General features: G+C 38.6%; 2 protein-coding genes across 5 annotated transcripts in view; one reads left to right on the top strand and one right to left on the bottom strand.

Moving 5' to 3' along the window:
• The window catches only part of FBXO25 (F-box protein 25), a 30,879-nt gene extending 20,365 nt beyond the window's left edge, over positions 1 to 10,514 (top strand). For 2 of the 3 annotated variants that reach the window (XM_059842806.1, XM_059842808.1), the window contains 3 exons: positions 258 to 440; positions 2,592 to 2,735; positions 9,328 to 10,514. In XM_059842806.1, coding sequence (XP_059698789.1) covers positions 258 to 440; positions 2,592 to 2,735; positions 9,328 to 9,417 — 417 coding nt within the window. In that variant the 3' untranslated portion in view covers positions 9,418 to 10,514. Of the gene's footprint in view, positions 1 to 230; positions 441 to 2,591; positions 2,736 to 9,327 lie in introns of all 3 variants that reach the window. The other variant, XM_059842807.1, reaches the window with a different exon arrangement.
• A 7,252-nt stretch (positions 10,515 to 17,766) lies between these two features.
• The window catches only part of TDRP (testis development related protein), a 28,391-nt gene continuing 19,016 nt past the window's right edge, over positions 17,767 to 27,141 (bottom strand). For both annotated transcript variants that reach the window (XM_059842804.1, XM_059842805.1), the window contains 2 exons: positions 23,371 to 23,474; positions 17,767 to 21,053 (listed from right to left, as the gene is read on the bottom strand). In XM_059842804.1, coding sequence (XP_059698787.1) covers positions 20,708 to 21,053; positions 23,371 to 23,474 — 450 coding nt within the window. In that variant the 3' untranslated portion in view covers positions 17,767 to 20,707. The remainder of the gene's footprint in view (positions 21,054 to 23,370; positions 23,475 to 27,141) is intronic.

Genomic DNA, 27,141 nt, shown 5'->3' with positions numbered 1-27,141 from the left:
ATGAGTTTAGGATATGTTTATTTTTACAGTGGGAAAGCTATAAATTATAAAGCTTACAGTTTTTTGCTTCTTCTGTACATTAATTTAAATTCTCAACAGCAGTTAGAGAATAATTGTAGGCAGGCATTAATCATAGATGTTACTCAATGATTTGAAAAAACTAAACTAAGACTAAGATTCCTGTGAAGTAAAGAATCTTATTTGTACTTTATACTGTCATGTTTTTGTAGCTAAAAGTCTTCAACTCTTATTTCCAGCAAGTCAACAATGGACTTACACTTAGCGATCTCCCTATCCATATGCTGAATAACATCTTGTACAGATTCTCTGATGGCTGGGACATTATTACTCTGGGTCAAGTGACCCCGACGTTGTACATGCTTAGTGAAGACAGACAGTTGTGGAAAAAGCTCTGCCAGTACCACTTTGCAGAAAAGCAGGTAAGAAACTCTTATTTGTATAAATGTAGCTTTGTTGATATCATATACTAATTATGGAACAGGCGCTTGCTCTTTTCAATATCATGGTGCAATAATCATGAGTATTCACTGTATTTGGGGCTTGATTTCTCCTAAATGTTCAATTCAGTATGTCTGTGAGTTTAGGATAACTACTGGGCTGTTTCCTTGCATTATTTTTGAAAGTGAATGCAAGGAAACAGCCCAGTAATTATCTTAAACTCACAGACATACTGAATGCAGTGTTTAGGAGGAATCAAGCCTCAAGTACAGAGAATACTCACGATTGCTGCACAATGATTGAAAGATGGGCTTTTTAAAAAACTGTCAAGCCAATGTTGTAGAGGATACCGCTAAAGTGTTCCTCTGAAGTAGAGCTTCCTTTACCAGCTAAGGTAGGCAGACAGGTTTCTCAAACTTTTAAGCTACATGAATATTCTGGAGAAGCCAACTTGAATCTTTGCTAAGAAGATAAGAACAAATGCTTTGAAATTAATAACAGAAAGAGAAGCAGTACTTTCCTGTCACATCCTCATAAAGAGCATTAAATTAATCTAGGAATGACTCCAGAACTGTCTTCATTTTCTGACATTAATAAATGCTGGGAAAAATCAGAGTAGGTGAAAATAAACCTAAAAAAGTGGAAGGTACCTCTTCAGAGCTGGAGGAAGAACTTTTGAAACCTAGTACATTCTGTACTGAAGGAAGCCAAAGTGCCCCTTCTTAAATCTGGCAGGTTGAAGTTGCTTGGTGACTACCAGATTAAGTATAATTGTAATGGGGAAGACAGAACTGAAGCTCAATTAACTCATGCACCATTGACCCAAAAAAGATTTTTTTTTTTTTGTGTGTGTGTGTGAGATGAAAGGTTCTAGAATTAACTGTGGAAAAAAATAGACAGAAGCAAACTGAAAACCCATCTTCAGAAGCAGCCTAGAAGAATTCAAGGTGAAGTTACAAGGATAACAAATTTAAGCTTATGTAGCAGTTGAGTGGATTTTGAGGGTAGATGAGGTAAGCTCTATTGAACAGTGGCAAAACTGGTTAGAGAGGAACTTCTTATACTAGGGTAAGGCAGGAAGACAGATTCTGAAGGGTTTCAGTGAAATTAGCTGTCCCTGTGCCCCATGAAGTACTCTTGTACAGAGTGTTTCCAGTGTGTTCCTGAATGTTTGCATTCAGTTTCTTACTTATTATCTAATAATATTCCCAAATCAAATTCTCCTTCTTCTCATTAAAAGTGTACAGGCTTAATAAGCCACAGAATCACATGAGGTTGGTTTTTTCTGTCCCCCGAAGTGTGTTTGTTGAGCCATTGAAACAACCATGAAAACATATAATTGATATCTGAAGAGCATTTTTGGAGAAAAATGAGAGCCATTATGAAACAAAAGACAGTGCAGCTGAAATCAGAAAGGCATTTCTATTCTCTCCCCATTCAGGAATTGTCTTCTGAATGAAGAAAGCCTTCAACGTATTAGCATTAATCCACACTGAGTGGAACAGAAGGCTTTTATAATACATACTTAATAAACCTTGTCTGTCTCTCAAGCTGGGGAGAAGTAGCTGTTGTGCAACAGCTAATCTTTACATGCAGATTGATGTACTTCTTGAGGACCTAATCTCTAATTGTTGCTATCCTTCTAGAAAGATCACAACCAAATGTGAAAAATAAACATGTATATGTGTTTAAAATCAAAGAGCTTTATTTAAATTCATAATGCTTTAACAGAAAACCACTATCTGTAATGCACGATCATGTTTTTAAATATCATTCCTGGGTGGTTTGGGTTTTTTAAGAGGATAAAATTAATTGCTTAGAACTCTAAATACTGTTTTGTTAAATGCTTCTTGACTATAATTAGAATAATTTTTAGACAGTAGAATTAGATCAGCTGTGTATGGCCTAGTTTTTCTTGGCAAATATGCACTCTCCTATTTTTAGGCTTTGCCTTCCATCTTTTTTGTGGCCAGATCTGTCAGTGCTTTGCAGAGATGTATGATGTCATAATATTGACTTCAAAGAGTTCTAGTTACAAAACTTCAGTTTAACTACCTTCCCCCCACCTTCCCCTGTCCTTTGCCTGAATTGACTACAACAATTTGAAAGGAAGATATTAATTTTATGTCTAGTTTTGTAGGCATTTGATTCCATCAGAGAAAGGTCACATTGACTGGAAGCTGATGTACTTTGCACTTCAGAAATATTACCCAATAAAGGAACAGTACGGGGACACCTTGCATTTCTGTCGACACTGTAGTATTCTGTTTTGGAAGGTAAGAGCTTTGGAACACATAATCAGAAATAAGTTCAAACACCTACTGGTGATCATCTGCAAGGAAAAATAATATAGTCATCTTACCAGCTTTCTCATGTGGAAGGTGATTGGGTAACTAATATCTAACTTGAAAATAATATGTAAAACTTCCATATAAAATCTGTGCTAAATTCTAAAGTTGTTCTTAATCTTGCCTTCTTATTTCTTGGTATCTGATAACCTCAATACTTAGAATTGCAATGAAAAGTGCCATGTGGAAAGAGTTACTCTTCTATTAATTTGATCTTATGGAAAGTTGTGAGGGACTAGTCTGAAGTTAGAGTTTTTAATGATGCCATGCTAATCAATACATGTCTAATGAGAAATAATTACTACATTTTTACCTACCACATTGGTGTAGGGCTCCGTATTTTTATATTTTTGTTTCTGTCCCATATGAAGCTTGGAGGAATGTTTAAAACTTCATCCAGAGTGTGTTTTACCCTGCTTTTGAGGTTTGCCATGAAGCATATGTTGTCTTATAGGACGATTTTAATTTCAGTAGGGCATTCTCTTCTTAAATCTGTGTGATTACGTAATCCTGCTTTTGCTCTGTGTTGCAGTGTAACAGAGCCTTCTAGTTAGTGACAGTTCCTTAATTTTACAGCTGAAAGACCAGATATGGGTAGTGTCAAGTGGACAGCAAAGAGCAGGAAATATTTGAGAAATCTTGGAAAATACCTATATTCTAATTAACATCAATTAGTTGCTCTTGTGTCATCTTCCTGTGATTTTTATGAGAAGTATGTCGGTGTGAGGCTTTTTATTTTTTCTTCAAAAAGCCTAGGCTGTTTAACAGGATAAGCTAAATCCTGCTAGAAATAGCGAGTTCCTTAATGATGTGATCTTGATGTTGAGTATATTTGATATCATGGGAGCCCTTCCAGGTAGTAATATTTTGCAAAATTAATAGTAGGAAACCAGGTAGCCAGAATTGGCTTCTACTGTGAAAACCTGGGCATTTTCTGAAAGATCTGTGTCAAGAATGACTAAGAACTTTGATTACAATGGAATAAGTCTTTAGCGTGTAGCTCAATATGTAGGGTAAATCCTTCCTCTGAAAGGGGAAATTTCAACGGTAAGTGCACAGGTGCATTTCGATGGGCATTTGTGGTATGAGATTTCTCTAGATTGCTTGCCATCACTAGAGTTATGCTTTCTGCACTAAATATATCTCATTTTGATCTTAGTATAATTGAAAAGTACAAGTTTCTAATATTAGGAATTACTCTAAATGTGTTTGGAATTAAATGTTTAACTTTGGAGATGGTGGGACGGTAAGAGGCAGTGAACCTGTGCAGGTTGCAGTAGTATTCCAGTAGTAGGTTATAGCAGTCAAGGTGACAAGACACCTGTTCCAATCTACTGCTGGAATAATAGGGCTCATTTTGGACTTTTAAATTCTTTGAAACACAGCACAGGAAGTGCTAAAGCTACTTTGGACTGATGGGCAGTACCTCCTAGATCACCATTCCAGTGCTGCCTCATCCTAGAGATATGGGCTGGTCTTAAAGTGACAGTGCAGTTAGATTGGTGCTTCTGCACAAAAATCCTGGAGCAGGTGTTTGGGATCAGCTGTTTCAACAAGAGCACAGTCAGCAGGTTGAGGAAAGCCATTATTGCTTTTCATGCAGCACTCATTAGACCATCTGGGATGCTGCAGCTATGAGGCCCCCAGCACAAGGGAGATACTGATAAGCTGGGTGAAGTTCAGGTGAGGGTCATGTAATCAGGGATGCTTGAGGACTGGCCATGTGAGGAGTGGTGGAGAAGACTGCTTTAGGGGGACATAAGAGCCTGCCATGAGGACAGCCAAGCAAGGGAGCAGTTTGACCATAGAGCTGATGCAGTTTCCATCCTTGGATATGATCAGGAACCGACTGGATGAAACTCAGAGCAGCCTGGTTGGATCTCACAGCTTAGCCTGCTTTGAGCAGGAGGCTGTGCTAGAGACCTCCCGAGGTGCCTCTCATGCTGATCATTCTGTGAGCCTACATTGCAGTATTCCTTCTCTAGTCTTGGCATCTAAGCCTTGTCTCTGTCTTAAAATAAATGATGATCAGGCTGAAGTGGATTGTTAAATGAATTGATTTATGCATAATTGGCACCCTTATTGGCAGGGACAAATGAATTGTTCATCTGAAATACTGTCCTTCTTTTTACAGGGCAGTGTGGGTCAAGTAGTACTGGTCACTCAGTTATATGGGGAAAAAAATAGTGCTGCCTTTTTTTCAGACACTTGTGTCTGTATCTTTTCCCAAGCTTGCTAAAGAGAGCTGAGAGATAAAGCAGGGGTGAGGGGCAAAGAGATAGGAGCTACTTTATTAATTCTAGATAAATCCTGTTCTAGGTGAAAACATTCCTTAATCAGAACTTTTGTCAGGCTTTGAAAATTTATTCAAGCTTCAGTATTATCCTTGATTAGAAAGATTGTTAAATATGAGTATATGAGTGCTTGACATACCATTATATCTGTAATGCATGGCAAGAAAAATCCAGAATAAACAAAGCAAAAAACCAACAAAAACACTACCACCAAATCCAAATTTTAAAAGAGAAATCACAATTACTACAGAGGAAAAGTAACAAGTGTTTGAATCTTGAAACAAATGGAAGCCCTGTATTCTTGAGATAGCTGATAATAAGTAAAAATTTTGTTTCTTTGTTTAATGGTATAATTGAGAAGTCAGGCAGCTTTTGCTTCCAAGGTCATTTAGAAGAACTTCAGACAGAGCTGAACTCTTCTTCATAAGGGTTCTATTTTTATTTTTCTTTCTTCATTAAAGAGCAAAGCGAAACATTGGAATAGTTGCAGAGAAGAAAGTGCAAAAGCAATCAGGGCATGAAGTCGTCTAGGAATGATTAATTTCTCTTAACTCAGTTGTGCTAACAAGGAACGTGACTGCTCTCCATAAATTTTTTTTGGAGACAGTGAAGTGGTGCATAACGTGAGACTGCTTAGGGAAGCTACTTACACTAAGGGCCATCCTTGATGCAAGTAAATTGTAGTTTTAAGTAAGCATGCTGAGAGTTAGGAATTTCTAAGAACCAAAGCCACAAGGGTCTCAAATAGCCCAAAAGCACAGGCCTAGCTAGTGATGAGAAGAATTTTCAGCAATTCATGAAATTGATAATATAATGTAATTGCTGGCAATGTGAGAGGGCTACATGCAGGAAATTCTTGGAGCCCTCTGTTTTCTGTTCTTTTCAAAGAAGGCCTTGCAAAAGAAGGGACTGATGGCTGCTGAATTGAATTACCTATTGAACTGATGAAGTAGGGAAATGATTTTTCACTTTTTCAGTATACTATAATAATCATAGTGGGTTTTAAACAAGTCTTCAGCAGTTTTTCAGGGAGAGGCATTTGTATTCCTTTACTTGTCTAAAATCTGTAACCAAAGTCAATTTATATATAGCATGGAGGAGTCTCCCAAGTTCTTTGTTGGAAGTATAGTGACTTCTGTGCTCTTCTGTGTTACGAGGAAGTCGTAGGAAATTTTCCTATTGAACATCTGTTTTCAAAATGACTTCTTACTAAAGGATTTCTCCATGATGAAACTGAAAAAATCGTGTAATTTCAATAGTGCAAAAGTAATGACTAATTATTGTGTGATACCTCTGAGAGTGCTTTCATGTAGACTATTTCCTCTGTTCCACTAGGCACCATTGCAATTGTGGCAAGTTCTTTTTATTTTCCTGAGCTTACTTAGTAGCACTTTTCAGTTATTTCAGACATGACTACAGAAGCTGAAATATCTTTTCTTCTTTCAGTTTCCAGGGCTTTATGAAAACAGTGTAATCACTTTGCATAACACTTGGTTTTAGGCTTCTTGCCACTTGTGCTGATTTTGGTTCTCACAAAGCTGCTTGTGATTTGCCACAAGAATAAGACTTTTTCTAAATGGCTTATCAATCTTTGCTTAAATAAACCTTAACTCTGCTTCTTTTACTTTATGCCTCTCCTTCCTGCTTCCTTCTTCACGATTTCAAAGGACTACCACCTTGCTCTGTTACTCCAGGTATTTCTTGTGTCTCATCTGTTTTCATTGCTGACTGTTCCATAATGTCAAAGTGATTAATGTGTTCCTTTCTAATTGTCTGATGCTCTTTGTTTTGATTTTTCTTTCTGCACATCAGTTCAGCAGCAGGAATAGTTTGTTTCTTGTTCCCGTTTAGATAAAGGTAGTGATGACTTCCCATTTCAGCTTTTCATCATTTTGTCTTTTATTATTTCCATATTCCCTCTTAATACCATTTAAACTAGGAGCCATAATTCAATTTCTAATGAGCATAGGTGTCAGTGGGATCAGACAGATTTTGCTAAGAAATAGGTTTCTCTGCACTCAGTGTTATTGTAAACTTTTTGCTACATTCCCTGGTGTATTTAATTCAGTACTTAAATCTGAAGAGTAACATGTACCTCAAATATCTTTCATACAAAGGTACTAAAATTGATTTTATTGCACTTGGAATGCTGTAGTCATATTTACTTTTATGGAGAATTTATCTGAAAAAAAATTCCTCAAAACTGGCTGCATGTGACTTGAGATAGTCAAGGGAAGCAATTATATTGTTGCCTTCTGAATGAAGAAATGGTGAAAATACTTTTACAGAGCTTCTTAATGTCTAGCTTTGCTAGATTTTGAGGAAAACAACTACATTTGCCAGTAAACACTCCTCCTGGGGAATTCTCTTCTTGCTTTGAAAGAAGTCTGCTTTAGCTTTGAAACTTTGAAATCAAATGATTTTAACACTTTTATTATATGGTTATATTTTATGATTTAGTTTAATATTCCCATGAAAATGTATTTCTCTTGAAATGAGGAATACTCATAATTACAAGAAAGTGGTGATTCTTCTTTTCAGTCCTCATCACTTTTTTCACTGTAAAATTTATTTTGTTTTCAGTAACTTAAAACACCAATAACTGATCTCTGAGATTTTTATTGCACCTGTAATTCCTGACTGGGTAGAACTTTCAAAAATGCTTTTATAATGATTTGCAGAGAAAGCAGCATGCTACAAGCTCAGTTTAAAATATTCAGAAGCACAAATAAGAAAGAGGATAAACCCTAGCTTGTTTCCCAGAATTGTAATTCTGATGGTGTTTTTTCCTGGAAACTGGGAAAGTAATGACATGATATTGACATGACAATGGGTAGAGAAGATAATAGCCCATTAGCAACTACCTTTAAGAGTGTTTTCTGGAGTGGTGCAGCTCTTCCTTGCAGATGTCATCTCAAGATGGTGTTAAGTTTAACACTTCTGATTTGGTCTTGGTCATCTGTTCTTTCTCATCTGCAGATTCCCCCAATAGGCAGTTCTACCTGGGTCTTTTTTTGTGTGTGTTTTGTGTTTTCCTTCTGTGTCATGAATCTAACAACTGTTTCTCAGGTGATGTTAAAGCAATAATTAAAAAGAGTGGGAGGATGAGGAGGTGATACCACCTGGTGTATTCTTGTAGTCCTCCATAGACCTAATGGAAAAACACAGATAATAAATCTATTGAGTAACAATTTTCACTGAAAAAGCTGAGCAGTATTTAGAATGTATTTCACCTGGTGCACTTTGTGCTGCAAAGACTTCTGGTGGGAATGTGGCAGTGGGAAAAAAATCACTTAGAGATTCTTTCCTTTTATTAACAGAATGGCATGTAATTTCATTTCCTATGGAAACAAAAGCAATGAGGACCATAGTAGTCTGTGATCTGTTTGTCATGTATTTATCTAGTTTTCTTGCCTCACATGGTGCATTCACCAACATTGGTGGAAATGGGACAGAAACTCCTTAAAGCCTGGTGAGGACACTTCTGAGCCTTACAACAACACTGATAAGTTTTTTTAACTTCTCCACTGAACTGTCTGGGAACTTCTTCTCATCACACCTCTGCATTTCCCTCATTTAGGGGGTTTTAATAAGATGCAAACTACAACTTTTTATTCAAAGAAGAATTTGAATCTTAAATAGTCAGACAGGTCTTCTGAGGTCCGATTTCTGTAAGAAGAAAGAAAACACTGCAGGCTTAGTGAATTTGTAATGGCCAAGCCTTTCCACCCCGTCTTACTTCTCTATTCCTACCTTGCCTAGGTGCCAACTTCTGTTTTAAGGCAGTGCTTTCATTTCACTTGGGGAAAAGGTAGGCATGAAAGATGAAAGAAAGATGAGGGGGGGAAATGTAGCAGGGTAGAAAAGCTTTTAAGACTGGGAATTCAAACACACTGGTCAGGTTTTTTGAGGAAATATCTGCTGCCTGTCATTTTCAAAGCAAGGGACTCATTTTCCCCCAAAGCAGTAGATAACTTCAGGTTCTGATTAAATAGATAATTAAAGTTCAGTAAGGCTGGTGCCTTTTTGTTATGCTTATTGAAAAATAATGAATAAGGAGGATTATACTTTTTCAAGGGCTTCAGCTCAGGTTCTGGTAGAAGGAGAGAATTGTTTTGGGTTTGAGTTTTTTATTGTTTTGTTTGGGTTTTTTTCCCTAAATTGGGGGTGAGGGGAGACTGAATATGGAAAGACAACTTTAGTTATTTTTCTCCTTCTTTTTTCAGGATACAGGACACCCCTGCACAGCCAGTGATCCAAACACCTGTCTCATGCCAGTATCTCCTCAGCATTTTATTGATCTCTTCAAATTTTGAGATGTTCAGTAGCTGTTCTCCTGTGTTTGTGGCCATTTTTGTGAAGAGTCAGGCAGGATATGTTATGCTTCTCGTGCAATATATTTAAGTGTAATGTTATATTGTAGTTTAAATAAATATATGGGGGAGATTATCAGAGAGGTTCATTTGGCATATTGCTTTTGTGCAGAATAGCAAGGAGGAAAGGAGAAACATTAAGAAGATTTCGTTGTCAGGAAATCTCCAGTGGACTATTTTTCAAGTCCAAGAAAGACCACTTTAATCTCAACTTTAAATCTATGCTTTTGACGCCTTAATAGATGGTTAAAATTATGTAGGGGAGTTTTGAAAATTTCATGGAAGAATTAAACTACTCTTGCAGGGACCAAAGGAGGGGGTTTTTTGTTAATCCTTCTTTCTATAAGCCATGGTTTTCAAAACACCTCCATATAATTTGCACTATTATAAAGAATAGGCCAATACTCTTTTAGACTCTTACTACATCATTATGAAGGTGGCATTCATTATTAGGAGCTAGTGAGTAAAATATAACTGTGGTTATATCTGCTGTTGAACCTATATGAATGAAGGAAATCAACCAATTTTTGTACATACATTATGCAAAAATATTTATTTTTCTTAAGGACTTTATTAAACATTTAACCTGTCTTAGCACATCTTGCAAAAATCATGAGACCAATCTGGGGCTACTGAAAATCTTTCTGATGGTAGCTACAGCCTTCATTTATACTGTTTGGAATGTCTACAAGTGCAACTGTATTAATTTCATCTTCTAAGAAGAAGACATTATTGAAATTTAATGAGGATGGAGTTGCTTGTTCCTGGACTGGTACAGTGGCAGAACACTATGCTACCAACTGAGGTTGTAACCTGACAAGCTATGGGAAACACTGAAAGTCAGTCTGAGCTGGAGCACCTTCTGCCAAGTTAATCAGTTGATAAATTCTCCAGGAAGCTTTTTTTTTCTATCCTGTAGAACAAAATAAATTGCTTGGCTGAAGCAGGTAAAGGAAAAATTGTAGAAGTTTTGGATTTGTCAATGAAATTTAACAATATGTAATGTACAGAAAAAAATAAATCATGTACCAAATTCTGCACTTGCTTGTTCTGAATCCAGTTTTGTACAGTGTAATAAATCTGTTATTCCTAGAAGCCTCTGGTGCACAGAGATGAATCCATTTGAATTGTGTAAGATCTCTCTGTAACCTATTGTCTATAGTAATTGGTAATGGAATGAGAAGCATACAAGCAGTCCTAGTGCTATTGCTTTTACAGTAGTTTGTTCCATTAGCCCTTTTTGTAATAGCAGAGCTGGGCTGTTAATAGGTTGCACAAGAAGAGGAGAATATTTATCTATTTATGTCCTCAAGAAATAGTTTTATGTTAACTGAAATCTTTGTGATTGAATTGAATTGCTGATTTTTGTGGATTTTTCAATACAGGGTTTTGTGGATTTTTTTTCCCTTTCTATCCATGCAGGTGTTGGCTGTGGTGAAAGTAAGGTCAGGTGTAGATCCAAGGACCTCCATTCTTATTCCTGTTCATTCACAGCATTGCTGCAAGCCTTGCTTTCCCAGCCAAGCACTGCTGCAGCCACTGCATTTGGTAAGGACCCAGGAGCCCTTCTTTAACAGCAATTTGTACCCCATTTATTTAATTCCTGTAACAGCTCAGATGCTTTCCTGTCTCTGTGACCTCAGTAACCCTGACAGTGGCTGCTGGTGGCTGACAACCATTAATTGCTCCTTTATCACGGTTACAGTTCTGCTACCCTGCATAAAACTTCTTGTAAATATATGGATGCTTTCTCTGAGGGCTTGAAGCAAAGGTTTTAAAGCCAGCATTTGGTTTGATGCTGCTGTGAGCTCTTCCCCCTCATGCTGAAGGCCTCTGCTGAGGGACTGTGCAGAACCACCTCTCCTGCAGACAGAGGGCAAAGCTCTTACACTGTGACCTGAGAGATGCCCAGCACTCAAATGACAAATAAGGTGACAGCTGGGGCAAGGTATTAAGAGAGCTGAGAGGAAACCTCTCTCCTAGCCACTGAACTGAGGAGGGAGAGAAATTTCTTTAAGGTCTTATAAGCCATTTTAAGACAGGTTTGGAAAAAAAATAATTTTCATGTTCAACTTGTTGCCCACCAGTACGCCATGGCCCCAAAGCCAGTACAGTGGCTTTTTAAACATTGCTTCTGCATAGGAGAAATGCACAGATGTGCTGAGAAGCATTTCAGTTCAAGACCCTTTGTTTAAGAAATCTTAAACACTGAGTGTGGAATCACATTGTCATGAGCAGTGTTGTAAGCTTTTAACACTGGCAAAACTGAGTTTTGGGAACAGTTCCACAAGCTCCTTAAATAATTAGTGAACACATTGCTTAGACTTAAGGCAAATAAGAGTTTGATTAAGAGTGACTCTGTGATGTGAGGTCACTGGATGCATAAGAAGATAACTTTCAGTTGCGTTACTGAAGCAAAAAAGCTAAGGCAGTGATTTTGGTAATAGGGTTGGTGGTGGTTGAGTTTTTGTGTCGGTCTGTTGAGTTTTTTATTTTAAAGCATATAAAGAACGGGGAAAGGATTTTACCTTTAGGATAACAATCTTTAATACCTCACCTGAAGCACAGAACATATTTTGACAGCCTGAATTTATCTTCTTTTCCTTTACTCCAGCACTCTCTCGTGTAACCTAAAGCTCTGTAACCATGAGAAGGGTTATGCCTTAACATGAAACCTCTGCTCTTTGGCCTCGTGTGTGCTGCTGTCCTAGGAGGAAGGGCAGGCACTCTCCCTTTCAGCAGAAAGGGTGCCTTGAAATGTGTTCTAAATCTCTAAAGCAGATGTTTCTTTTTCTTTGGGGACAGCTTTTGTCCTCAAACCTGGATCTCCTTATAGATGGATTTTGCAGTGGTAGGAAATCATGTTTTAACTGTGGCCCCTCCATGATTACTTCCCAATCCTGGGTGATTTGGCTTTTAGTGATTTCTAGTCCTGAGAATAGCAGTTCAAAGGCAGTCAGGATATTCACTGTCATAGTCCACAAGGAGCTTGAAATTACAATTTTGAAAAACAAGGTCTCCCTTCCCACTCCCCAGTCACTACCTCCCAAACCTGTCTTTAAGAGACTCCTGCCTTTTTTATTACATTCTCTCCCAACAGTTTTGTTCACCTATTTCTGGGAAAAGACATTCTGCCCTGGACCTCCTAATAGCACTGTGTGAGCCTTTTTCCTTGGAGTCAGACAGGACCAAAGCTCTTGCCTGGAGAAAACAGAGGAGTGGGACCTTGCTCGCTCTTTCCCCCTGCTCCCCCTCCCTGAGAGATACATTAAGTTGCTTCAGGAGAAAGGAAGAAGCTGAACTTCAGGAAAACACCAAGCTCAAACCAAGAGGTCTCTACTAGGCCTAGCATTAAAGGACGAGTGGCCTTTTGCAGTCTAGAAGGCAGAAGCAACGAGGGCCAGCAGGAAGGAGAGGTAGGATGGGGAACAGTAGCACAACATTTTGGATTTTGTGGTGCACAGATTAGCATATTTACAGCTCCATCACTGGCAAAGAACTTAGAGGAAGGCTAGACCCTTAATATCCAACTAAAGTTGCTTGAATTGGCAGATAGGTACCTGCATTGCATAAATCAATATCAAATGTTTGGAGACAGTTGTTAAAGTAGAGTTCAGAATATGGAAAGATTAGCTAATTATGCTGTTTGCTTGCACTGTTTTTACACTTTCATCTGCAAGGCTCAGGTCCAAACCCTCAAAGACACTGGAATATAATTCCCAGCAAAAATTCCTACAAAGTTCAGTAGGATGAGGGTTACCTTTAATGCTTAAAATCTCTCTATTGAGGGACATGACAGATAAGCGGATCAGGACATGAGAGGTGAAAGTAAGGTTGGGTTTCTTTCTTTTGATTCCCATGGACCATCCTCTGTGCCACACACAGACCTGTCCTCTACCTGTCAGGCATGCTGGTAATGCTTATTTCCTGCATGTTTATGTGTACATTCTTCTACAAATATGAATAAAACATCTTCAGTTTTATATCTGTTGCACTTTATAGTCATTGTGCCTTCAGCTGAAAGTTTTTCTAAAAATTTTCAAGGTCTACATCAACAGCTACCACTTAATTCTAAAATTTACTTACTTGATTTTTATATGCTCTTCCCACTTGAATGCTATTTTCCTGTAGTATTTATTGCAAAACAATAATGGAAGAATAATTTGTTTGCTGTGGTCAGTTATCATTCCCACATAATGCTCAGATATAGAACAAAGTTCTGCATGCTGAGAGCACCTCTCCCCAATGTTTTGGTCCCCATTATTCTCTCAGGCACAGCCACTATTTTTAGCCCTATTCCTATTGGAAACTTTTAAAGCTGCAAGCCTGCACTCCCCTTCTGAACTCAATGGTATCCCTTTAGAACTTGGTGAATTTATAAAAGCAATATTTTGGCAGCATTTTCACTAGAACCGGATATGTTTGACCATAATGCAGCAGCTCCTGCAGTTGTGTGTCCCAGGCTCCTCTGCTATTTTCCCTTACACAGCACCACAGTGCACAGCCTGCTCCTGTGCCCTCTGTGCCCTCCCCCTGCTCTTACACTGAAGCCTGACCATGTTTAAGCAGCCACTGGGCAGAAGTGAGAGCACCCCTAACCAGGATGGGTGTTACTCCAAGGCCTAGTTCAGCACCCTCACTTCAGTAGGTTCATCCCACCACCACTTCAGCTCTTGCTGCAAGCTGCCCATAGGCCTTCTGCTGATCCTGTGTTTCTTCTGCTGCCTGCACTCACCTTCTACATTTTTCATCAACCAAGTCTGATTTATAGGCATAGAAGTATGGAATAGATCTGGAGAAGTGTTTGCTGCAAGTTGAAGAGCACCAAGCTACAAACAAACAGAACTTGCTGTTTGTACCTGTCCACAGGGGATGTTTTTTTCAGTCGCTCATCAAAAGCCAAAAGTCCTGGTCTTGAACTGGAACACCAGGAAAAAACACCAGGAAAAAAGACTAGATGTGTGTTAGTTCTGGTTCTCTAAGACCAAAACCCTGGCCTAATAATAAATATTGGTACTAACAGCTGTAGGAACATTCCCAGATGTTCTGCACTTCTTAACTCTCTTTATAGTGTGCTTCATTGCTCAATGGCAGAACATCAGCTCCTTCCCTAGTCTTGCAGACCCTCCCACTGTGCCCAGTGCCTCCAGTCCTCAGTGCACAGCTCAGGGGCTCAGATCTTGCACCGTGGCTTCAGCTGCTGCTCACCCTGGCCCCAATGGTTTGCTCAGGTCACAGCTGCTCCTGGGCAGGCAGCACTGAGGCAGCCATGCTGTGCAGATGGGTTACTGCACTTCTGGGTTAGTTTATAAAATGAAAAAAAGAGCAGGTATCTTTTTCATTAAGTGTCTAAAATAACCCTATGTGCATATTTACTCTATCTGTAGTATGACTTCTGGGAATCTTGTGCTTCATCCTATCAAAGAATGGTTTACTTCCTATGGGAACTGATGCTTGAGTTGCTTTCCTTTTTTTGTCCTATCAAATATTGGTTGCCAAATTTCTGTCCAAATCTTCAGAAGATCAACTGTTTACAGGCACTACCTAAACTGAAGGCATTTCAGCCTAAAAGGAGTGTGTTGGTCATGAGAGAAACACCAACCAGTGGGTCTTCATGTAATCAGGATGTCTTTGCATGTGTGACACCCCTCCTAAAAAAACTACAGACTACAAGTACAAAAATAAAACAAATCTGAATAAAAATTAATATTCACCATCTTGCATATTAGAAAACCTTAGCAGAAAAAAATAATATGCCAAGAAAAGTACTTGGTGTCAGGATACATTTGCCTCCCATCCTTTCTCCAGCACAAACACCAGTGTTTCCTCCATCCCTCAAATACCAGAGGAATTTAGCAGTGTAAGCTTGTAGGGAATCCAAGACTCCTGGATGAACAAGATGGTCAAGACCACGGCATCTGGGGGTTTCAAGGAAAAAGGTACAAGATAAAAAAGGCCAAAAGACATTGCTAATTTATAGGAATATTTCTATATCAAATCTGATATATTTTACTGTACAATCTTAAATAATGAAACCAGCCAATTCTCTGAAAAATTACTTAAACTCAACTGTTCAGCCTCCTCGGTACAAGGATCTGGAGCAACTAGAAAGCAAAATATCACATGATTATTTTCAGAAGTGCACAAACCAATCTCAGAAAACACAGCTGTGCACTTTTCTATGCAAAGAATAATCCGTTTTCTTTTCCAAAAGCAAACTCACAGTTCAAAATGTGTCATAAAACTTCTAGTAGTGTTATTTGGGTCTCGAGAGCATAAAAACTTAAATGCCAGCCAAGCTTTTACCAGATTGTTATGGCCTTGAAAAGAATATTCTCACTTTCTTGCATCTTTTAGTAATTGCCGGACACAGAATAGGAAAAATTTCTTCCCAAGTGCAGAGTAGGTATTTCTTTTTTCATTACCAGTGATAATCCTCAGTAGATACTATGTGAAAAACCATCATCTCCCTACACTTTGTTTACTATCATATATTTCATATAAATTCCTATTATTTATATTCCTGTTTTTTATTGTTTTCATCCTCCTTATTTCTTTGTAACTACAGAAGCAGCATTACTTTCTGCTATGATGCTGATGGCACTTAAATGTAATTCTCTCATTTTGATTTCTAAACTGGCTTTTTTTGCCTCTGTGTTTGATTCCCTGCCTTATATGGTACAAATCATTTGTGCTAAAAGAAATTTTAGAGACTGACAGTATCTAACAATACACACCTTCGCCAACTGTTGCTGGTGATAAGCCCTCTAGGAAATTACTTTTCCTCTTCACAGTACTGATTTTATTTCCCAGATACATCAGAAACAAAGTAGCAGGCATTCAGAGGAAAGAATCAAACAAACCCCTCCAAATTAGCACAAACAGTTTGGATGTGCAAGAAACAGCTACATAACATGCATGTTCATGTTTTCAGATTGCACACAACCTACAGTTTTGTCATACAATAACAAGCATTTTGATAAGTTTCAGAAATTGAGATGGATGCCAGGCTGCATTCATCCGGCTATAGGAACATCTATGGTCAAAATTAGACAGGGTTCTTGTCTGCTCAGGCTCTGGAAATGCAGGTCCTTCCACTTCCTGCCTAGCTGTGCACCTGCCCCACCTGTGTCTAGTCAGAGGCCTGTCAATGCAGTCTTTTTTCTCCCCACTAAGACTATAACTTGTATGAATGAGATTTTCTGGTTTAGTTACCTCACACATCATGGCAAGAAACATCTTGCCTAAATGTTCCCTGCTTAGTCTTTGCAGACAACCACAGTGCCAGCAGACTGCAGTAGAAGAATGGGAGACTGACAATAAACTTCCTTCTGCTCCACTGGAAGCAGTGGCTGCTCCTCAGGTGCCACAGGCCAGGCCATGCAGGTGTCACCTTGTTGGGGGGCAAAAGCATTTCAGCCCCTCCACTCTGCATGTAGCTGGGAAATCTTCAGGGAAAGAATGCTGCTCTGCCCAAGCTTTCACAACAGCCAATAAGTTAAAAAAAAAAAAAAACAAACAGAAAAACAACAAAACCCACAATTTTTTAAACCAAAAAATACCAAAATATTTTTAGTTTGTTGAAACCAATGAATTCTTGCCACTGTAAAAGCAGTTTGTGATGCTTTAAATCTAGGATGCTGCTTCTGAGATAGCACCATCCACAGAGTTTGGGCAAACATTGCTATCACTTCCTTGGCCATGCTCTACAATGGTGGAAGCAACATCATAGAATCACAGAATCAGCCGAGCTGGAAGGGATGCACAAGGATCACTGAGTCCAGCTCCTGGCCCTGCACAGCACTATCCCCAAGAGTCACACCATGTGTCCAAGGGCACGGTCCAAACCCATCTTGAGCTCTCTCAGGCTTGGTGCTGTGACCACTTCCCTGCAGAGCCTGTTCCAGTGCCCAGTCACCCTCTGGATGAAGAACCTTTTCCTGATATCCAACCTAAACCTTCCCTGACACAACTTCAGGCCATTCCCTTCAGTCCTGTCACTGGTGACCTCAGAGAAGAGATCAGGATCTGCCCCTCCTCTTCCCCTCACAAGGAGCTGTAACAGCAGTGAGGTCTTCCCTCAGTCTCCTCCAGGCTGAACAGACCAAGTGCTCCCAGCCACTCCTCACAGAGCTTCCCCTCAAGGACTTCCCCATCTTTGTGGCCCTCCTTTGGGCACTGTTTAACAGTTTAATTATCTTTCTTATATTGGGTGGCCAAACCTGTCCAAGCAAATGTAAACATATTCACATGACAAATTCAAATGGAAAAAAAAAGTCAAAGAATAAGGCATTTCAGTTCAAACTAAACCTTTATTCATATGGAAAATACTACTTTTCTTTTTGCAAATGATGCTAATAAATAAAAATATTCAGAAAGGACTTTGCTCAGAGCTAAGTGACTAGTAACAGCCACACAAAGCTTTTAATTCCCGTTAAAACCACGCCAACAATCATGCAGATTGGCTACGAGAAAGCAATATAAACTATATTTTATTTTGTGCAATCTTATCATACCATCTTAATGCTACCTTCTTCTAAAACATTTCACATAGAATGAAATGCAGTTTCAAAACAAATATTAAGGGACATATTCTACATTTATTCCACATATGGAGCTGTGTACAGCTTAAGCTCATAACATTTAATGTAGTTAAGCATCTAACAAAGGTAAAAGATGAAAGGACCCCATTCTGAAAATTCAGACACATTTACAAACATGAGAGAAGGAAAGCTCACACCAGTGAGTTCTCAACAGACAAATACATTATTAAAGCATAACAATAAATTATATTAAATTTAATAATGTTGATTCTTAAAATGGTTATTTCTGAGGAAATATCACTTAAAAAGCACACCAAAACTTGCATCACTATGAGTGAAACTGGAATTTTACACATCTCAATTTCCCACTTTTTTTTTATAATAGGCTTCATATTTGTGAGCATATTCTTTATCATACATCTAAAAACAAATTGAAAAAGGTTGCAGTTAAGCTGTGCATCAAACACATCATCAAGGTGAGAAACAGGCACTTGACAGTATAATGTGCAAGGCAAAACCCTTACTAGTCACAGTATAAATAGTTTCTTCAGGAGTGAAATTAAAAGTTCTCAGTCCATCTTTGAGAATATTAAGGTCTGCTAACAGATCTTTTTCAGTTCTTTCAGATCAGCACCAACAACCAAATTAAATACTAGCTCATGCCTTAGAGGGTATTCCATAAACTATAAAATGCAGCATACTATACCCAAGAATACTAATTCTTTCCTATAATTAACCTCAGCATACATATTTGCCCAAGGCAAAAATAGAGTTTACTCACAGACTAAACAATGCAATATAAATGCTAACCTTTTCTCCCCTATGAATATTTTTTAATATCTAATGCAAATTTTACAAGTATATTTGCCAGTTTTAAAATTCTGTTTTGTAGCACAAAACATCACCGTTCTTTTTGGTAAACCTAAGAACAACGTCTTTCAGCATCCTATCAATATTAGGAAAAAAACCCCAACCTACTAAAACCATTTTGCTACAGTTTCCCTCCAGGCACATCTCAGCAGGAATCTCCAAAAAACAGCTATGCAGGAACTGCAAGCCAGAAAACTACACATGAATTGGCGAGGAGAAAGAGAGAGCTAAGGGAGGAGTAATGTGGCAGTAACAGAAACAAGCTTAGAAAAAAATTGCATGCATCCCTTTTCATCAGCATAAGCTTCTTGCAAAAATATGTTTACAAGACATCTGTTATATAAAGGTCAATACTTTCTTGTAAAAATGCTGATTTTCTCTGACATGCTAGCTTCATCTTCTGACTGCACTGGCCATACTGCTAGACAGTCAGTCAAGTTTCAGTTCTGTTACACCACTTTAACAATCAGGAGAGAAAAGGCCTACTGATCATTTCTTATGAAACTTTTGGTTTGATTTTTATTCATGAATGTTAAAATAGGCTTTGTATGGGCCATATAAACAAAACAGAAACTGACTTTGGATCTGACATCAGGTGCACCACTAGTGAGAGACAATATGCTAAAAAGAGGCACTTTTATTAGTCATATATACATTTCAAATCTCAAGTTTAACATCTCACCTTCTTTTACCAAAAACTCAAAGTATCAGTAGCTAATAAGATGGAATTTTTCAACAAATGTTGTGTGCATGCACATACTTGCAATGGCTCAGTTACTCAGCTACCCTGAAAATCCTGGAGTGTAATTCGATCATTGCTTATGCAGTGGGAAGGAAGGAAAGACAGAGTCAAAACCAAAAATGTTGTTTGTAGAATAAGGATCAGCTATTGTAAAAAAATGAAAACCTATGCCCTTCCGTAAGAAGCAACTTATTCCTACATCCAGATTCAATATTCCTCCAGAATACTAACATCATCTTGCACTTTACTCAATGCTGTTTTCCAAATTTTCAGTAATTTCTATTTTTGACATAACATGCGTCTTAAAAACTGAGAAACTTAGCTTTGTCAAAAGAAGTTCAATATTAAAAAAAAAGCAACCAACCAAAACAACCCCAAAATAAAACAAAAAACAACCAAAGAAAAACAGGGGGAAAAATCCAAAACACAAAAAAGACCCCAACTCTGGAAGACCCATTTGACCTGACTGTTGGTGACAACCCTGTAATGGAAGGAATTACATCAGAATGGTATTTTCCCATGTCACACGGAGTTCAGCACAATGTGACACTAAGCATCTTGTATGCACAAGCTGAAGCATAAGCTGAGGCTGAAGATTTGGAAAGCAGTACTAAGTACAAGCACTCTCCCTGCAAGCGACAGATTGGTATTCTTAGTTAAAAAGGGACAGCATCAAAACTAAAATTTTGAATGGCCCTCAAATACCAGAAAAGAAGCAGGACCTCAAGCTAGTGGCAGTTCCTTCATAAGGCAGTCAAATTTACAACCAGTGTATACATTCACTAAGGAATTACTTTTTTTTTGGTAAAACCAACAATCTGACATACTGCAGAGTCTGAATGTGAAATATAGGCACAAAATAGATTCTCTACTTTTTTTAAGTGTGGAAAACATAGCTATTAACAATGTAATAAGAAAATTTACTATCAGGTGAGCAAAAATTTGTAACAATCTGAATAAAACAAATTACTGTATAAAGGTGCATTATTGAGCAGATTTGATTTTGGTTTAAACATGTGAGTAAATCATGGAACCGTTCTCTTCTTAAGTATAAAGAATTTCACCAGTATTACCAGTATCATTCTAGTTCTTCCCAGTTGTCAGTAAGGTTACCTTTGCTCTGACGTCTAATACTAACCAGCTTTCCAGCTGATTTGATACTCCACCTGGAGCTGTTTCCTGAGCTGGCCAGGTTTGTGTATTTTGTGGAGCCTTTGGTTTCATCTTCCCAGCCTGACCAGGCTGTATAGTCACTTAAAGGAGTTGCTGCATCACTGGTAGAGTCAGCAGTGGTAATCTGTGGTGGTTCCCATCCCTCAATCTCATCTGGCTTCCTAGATGGAACATTCTGCTTTATCACCAAACTGTCCCAAAAACCTGGCTTCTTTTCAGACTTCATCTCTTCCTTTAATTTTAGGTTTGTTCTAGAAAATAACAATGATGTTGTGATTAATTCCTTCATTCAAGAATGTATGCAGTAGTTATTAATAAGCATTCAATTAAATTACGTTTCACAGTAAGGAGTGCTAACCATTGTCAGCCTGTGGCAGCACACCCACTGCTGTCAGCTTCAGGAAAAATGCCCTCACATACACATAAAACTAAACACAGCCAAATCTTGCAGTGATAAATCAGAAGAGAAGTGAGTATGGTCATTTTCTATTACAAGAGAATTGACACACCACCATCCCCACCCCATTCCTGTGGGGTGAACTCCACAGAGCTGCCTTTGGAAATGTATGAGGTATTTTAGGATGCATTTGAAAAATTTAGGACTTTAACCAAAAAACCAACAACAACAACAACAACAACAACAACAACAACAAAGCAACAACAACAACAACAACAAAAAACTAGGACTACGATAGTAGGAGGAATATGAAAATGTTCTAACATCAGCTTTAACACTCACTATGTTACTCAATTTCATATACCTGCCACCACCTTTCCAGTTAAACCTTATACCTTAAAATAGTTGATGTACACAGTATTAGGACTTTTAAAGATACCAGGCTTTTTTATTAATATTTTCATAAAAATTGACACAATAATGTGATAACAGCTGTTTTGTATTTCTGGTAAGATCTCTCAAAATGCCCCTCCCAAACCCCAAAAATAACTGGAAATTCTCTTTCAGGCATTTGAAAGGCTACTCATATTATTACTTTTCTTATCCCCTTAAGAATCTTCAACCAGAATAATTTTGCAGTGTGAAATATTTGAGTTACAGAATGTCAAATATTTATGCATAACTTTATATGCAGGATTATGTGTATAATCAAATAATGGGCCACAAGGAAAGGTTGAACACCAGGGGTGAAAGATACAACCTTGAGGGTTCAATGAGATAAAAAGCAAATTGAAAATATTATCTGTAGCATATCGATTCCTTAGCCACAACTAAACCCACCATCAAATCTCTTTTAAATATTTCTATTAAAAAAGCTTTGTTTCATTAATGAAAGCTAAGCTCTATCATATTTAAACAGAAGCAACTCAACCAATACCTTTAAAAATAACTTTTCCTTTATTGGATTTTGAATTTATGATTCCTCAGAATTTTCATTTTGCTAAAACCAGCCACAGACTCCAAACACTTTTCTTGTCTTTTGTAAACAGCATGCTTAAATGTTGCATGTGTCTTTAAAAGTAAAGTAAAAATTGTGGTATATAATTAAAGTAATATATTCTGAACTTAAAATCAGGCAGTTCTCATAGTAATACCAAAATAGCTTTCTACATTGGTGGTAACTCTGTTATCATACTTCAGCTCTCTGCACTGTATTACTTGATTCTTACATTCAGCATCAATTGCAAAGCATTATTACAGTAGCCTAGCATCTTAAAACCACCCATAAGATTGCACAGGGTTGATGGCTGGAAACTTTTGGGAAGTTTTATGGGAGAGGCTCAAATTGAAATAAAATATATGGATTTATATTCTAAATTGTTTATTTATTGTTTATACATACACCCCCCTATATACATATATGTGGTGTTGCATCCTGAAACACATTTATTTCAAAGTAAACTGGAGACAAAGCCTGCTACAGCAAATCAGCTATTTTGATATTAGCTTTGATACCAGCTTATCAAAGCTAATATTTGGCAGGAACAGTCTAATGCTATGTGGTACATTTGGTTTGTAACCAAGGCAGTGAGGTAGCACACATAGGTGAAGCCTACACATACTTGTAACAGAAAGATGTGTGTCCTGGAAGTGTGCTCTGTCCAGGGAGCTGCCCTCACCATACCAGCACACAACTGTGCCAAAACTCAGCTCAGTGCCAATAGGGAAGACTTGCAGATCCTAGTACAGCTACTCCACTTAACCTTTCTAGGCTAAGGCTTCAAAAGAGAGAGTGAGGAATGTAAAAAAGGGAATTTGTAAACTCAACCATAATTAATCCCTAAGAGGATAGTGAAAGTGTGAGAATGACCCTTTTACTCACAAGCCTTTACTACTTTTCTACAGTAAGAAAATTATTACGCAGCTAAATTCCTTTTTCTTCCTGACAAACCTAAAAATGTTTAAAACATCATCTTTCCTTTCCTAATACAGCATGCCTTTATCATTATAAGCTTAATGTATAGATAGCTTTGCCCATAAAACTTTGTGTTGATTTGACTTCCTGCAGTTGGACACTGCTGTCCTCAGCATCCAGCTCCATTACTTTGCACACCTATTTTCAGTGTTTTAATAGTATTTTAAATGCAGATAGACCAAATGGCTTTACTCACCCTTTGGATTTTGGAGACTTGCATCCTGCTAGCAATTGCTGTTCATCATCTTTATTGAACATAGATGTCACTTCCTTCCAGCCCCGGAAACTTGCACCTTGAACCTACAAGGAGAAGCAAATCCTCATCAGTGTGGGTGACAGACTGGCAGGCACAGAGTGGGGCTGCCACTGGGGCTGGCAGGCAGCTGTGGCTGTGTCCCCTGCACGAGGTGCTGCTGGAGCTGCAGAGGATGGCCATGCCTGGGAAAAGAGCTGGTTTGGTAATTGCAGCAAGAGCTCTCCCTGGCTGAGCAAACAATACAAATCCTCGGGGGTTTTGTGATGTCATCGAGTACAGCTGGGCTCCATTTTAATGCACCACAGCAAGAAGAGAATCTAGGCAGCTTTAAAAACAGTCTGAATGGCTTCAGTAGACAAGAAATGAAACAAACTGTCACGTCTAGAAAGAGTCAAGAGACAGGACAGCCACATGCATTATGAAACTCTGTAGATTTAACCTGCTTTACACATATTGTCCCTCTCTGTAATCACCAAACTGCAGCTTCCTGCCCTGCAAGCAAGAAGGGTAAGAGCATTGGCTCACCAGTGCCATGTGTGGTGCAGCGCTGGTGCACTGCAGCGTTTGCTCTAAATGTACTGTGACCATTAAGCATACAGCATAAATTACTTTTTAAACTTTATTAAAGGTTAAATTCTCCCTGCCTCAAGGAGAAATAACTAGGTATGGGTTATTTTTACTTTGATAGCATGCTCACAAAAACACACATATGTGTGCCAAGCACAGAATATGAAAGTTGCTGCTCTTCTTCACAGGATCTAGTAAGAACGGCGGTGATAGTCTGTCAGTATTACTTGACTACATTAAAAAATATGATACATTATGAAGTATAATAATCAAAACAAAAAGCTGTCAAGACAAGCAGGAGGTTTTGGCAAGGGTATGTAGTAATAGGACAAGGGGGAATGGCCTTAAGATGAAGGAGGGTGGGTTTAGATTAAACATTAGGAAGAAATTCTTTACTTTGAGGGTGTTGAGGCTCTGGAAAAGGTTGCCCAGAGAAGTTGTGGATGCCTCATCCCTATAATTGTTCAAGGCCAGGTTGGATGGGACTTTGAGCAATCATGTCTAGTGGAAGGTGTCCTTGCCTATGGAAATTGGGTTGGAACCAGATGATCTTTAAGGTCTCACCCAACCCAAATAACTCAATGACTCCCTCATCTGTTATCTTACTAAAATTCTATTATTTCAGGCCTTTTGGGAAAGGAACCTTTGCTACCAAAGGCAAAAATACAGCTACAAGCTGGACTTAAAAACTCTTCTTCCCCTTAAACTGGATGATACAATTCATAGATAAGCAGCCTTCTTTCAAAAATGATGCTTCATCAAGTCATTTCCATCGAACAAATTTGCTGATTATGAAAAAACAGAACCTTGTTACTGGTTTTCAGATAGCAATTTAAGACATAGAAGAGGCTTCATTTAAATTATATGTACCTTTAAAGAAAAACATTGATTAATTGCTTGGAGACAAGCATTTATACACACACATTCAATGTAAAAAAAAAGGATATACCTGTACATACACCTGCTTTAATCTAGAACATCATACATACTTTGCCAATGCAATCCCAACCTTTCCTGCACTGCCTGAATACCCAAGCAATCTTCCAAAAAAAAAAAAAAAGGCATCCAGAAGCTTTCCATACTTTGAAACTTTGGATTTTTTTTAAAATTTAATTTAATTTGTCCCATTCTGATTCACAGATATTTTTATTTCTAGTCTATGTGCAGGTCTTTGGCTAAACTTTTACAAGCTCTGCACTCTTTCTAAAAGTATGTAAATCATTGTCTATGTGTACATTGTACCACTCCTTCCATATTTGCATGTCCATGGTATTTGGTAGGTATATACAAAGCTAATACCCAGATTGTAACTGATTGATTCCTTCTCTCAACTAGTCCTTAGGAGAAATGTATGCTAAACATTTAAGATACGCTTCCACTACTTATTTGGAGTTTCGAAAGGAACACAGTCAGGATAACCTGCATAAGAACACCAATGTCCAAGTAAACCATTACTGAAATAAAATCCAGTATGGATGGGGCTTGCCCGGGCTTGTCTAGCCTTTGCTGCTTGACCAAAGGCGGCACTGCGGTGGTTTCACCTCAGAGACACCTCTGGCTGTGCTGGATGCTGCAGCTGGCACTGGAGACAAACCCAGACACGCACAAGCCCCGGTTTACCTCTGTGCAGATGCTTTAAGGCGAGATAAAGGAGTGCATTCTGCCAGAGTTTTCGATCCAGAGTTTATTCAGATGGCAGTCTTCTGAATCCCATAACAACTACTAACAGAATCCCGAACTGCCTGGTCTCTGGCTCTTTTAACCCCCGGGAGAGAGGGAGGGGAGGGGTAGGGATCCCATCAACCAGGTGCAGGGTGGGCAGGTCTCAGGTGCAAGGGACACCTGGCTGGGCCAATGGCCCCCCAGGGATGCAGGGCATCTTTTGAACTCTGCCAATCACTCGATGCCCCACTGGAATGCCAGGATTGACAGACAGCACCCAGCAGGGGTCAGGGCGGGGAGAGGGGGAAGTGATTGACACTTGGGAAAGGACGGGATACCAGGAACAAACTATGACATCACACTGCTACAAACCATATTTTGCCAATATGTGATATAACTCACTGCACAAAGGCTTCTACATATTAAACAGACTAGGGCTGTTTCTTTCACAGGCTGAAAGAAACCAGCAGGTGCAAGAGTGAAACCAGAACCTCTGCCTACCATGCCTAAGCCTCCTCTTCCACACCTGCATGCACCGGCACTGATCTGCTGATGCTTCTTTTCACTGCACCGACCAGCAGAGAACAACTCACTCTTGATGGTCAGTGGTAGCACACTCCTGAAATAAAACCTTAGTGGAGGAGGTGGTCAAATACACATTTCACACTCCAGAAGCTTTTTTTGTAACTACTGAGAGGTTTTTTAAGACAACAATCTTGTTTTTGGCTACTGATCTCATATAGCTGACACATAATAACAAAATTCCTCAGAACAGCCTGCTGCATTTCCATGTTTCTTTTCAGAGCTCTTTAAACACTTTTAACCAACACAAGAGTGCAGCTGGAACAGTTGCAGCTGTATCAGCTGGTAGGTACGGCTCAGGAAGATCCTGAAGTCACCATTCCCTCGAACCATCAGTTTGACATGCAGCAGCTATATAGCCAAAAAGGGCTGGGAACCATCACAAGAAAAAATAGACAAATTCAGACAGGAGATCCATATATGAATACCCCCTATTTAAAGGGGTGCAGCCTCTAATACCTCAAGACAATGATTCATGATGTTAGGGGAAGAGGCCCTAGACACCAGCCACTCTTCCTGAACACCATCTACTTTTGCTGCAGTCATGGACTGCCAGAACCTAAATCAGTTGGGAATCACTTACAACCTCACAGAGCACCTGGAGAAAGACCCATATCCCAGAACAATTAGCTTCCTTGCAATGGATGTCAAAGGAAGGTCAGTAAGTAAAGATAATATTTCAGTAAGCTGACTCCTCACCACATTGGAGACTTGTTTTATGTAAAACTATTAAAGTTATGCAAAGTATGAAAACATAGTACTGGTATGGTCTTAAAGCATCAATCCACCAGAGGCTCAGTATTTCACTTTTATGATGTAAATCTCTATACAAAAGTACTACTCCTAAAATTTCCTAGGAGGTTTATAAATGTAACTGACCTGATTATATTCTCAAATCTC

The sequence above is a fragment of the Haemorhous mexicanus genome, chromosome 3 (assembly GCF_027477595.1).
Source record: "Haemorhous mexicanus isolate bHaeMex1 chromosome 3, bHaeMex1.pri, whole genome shotgun sequence".
Classification (NCBI taxonomy): Eukaryota; Metazoa; Chordata; class Aves; order Passeriformes; family Fringillidae; genus Haemorhous; species Haemorhous mexicanus.
The sequence above is the reverse complement of the archived record's forward strand: the minus strand, read 5'-3'. Positions and strand labels throughout refer to the sequence as shown.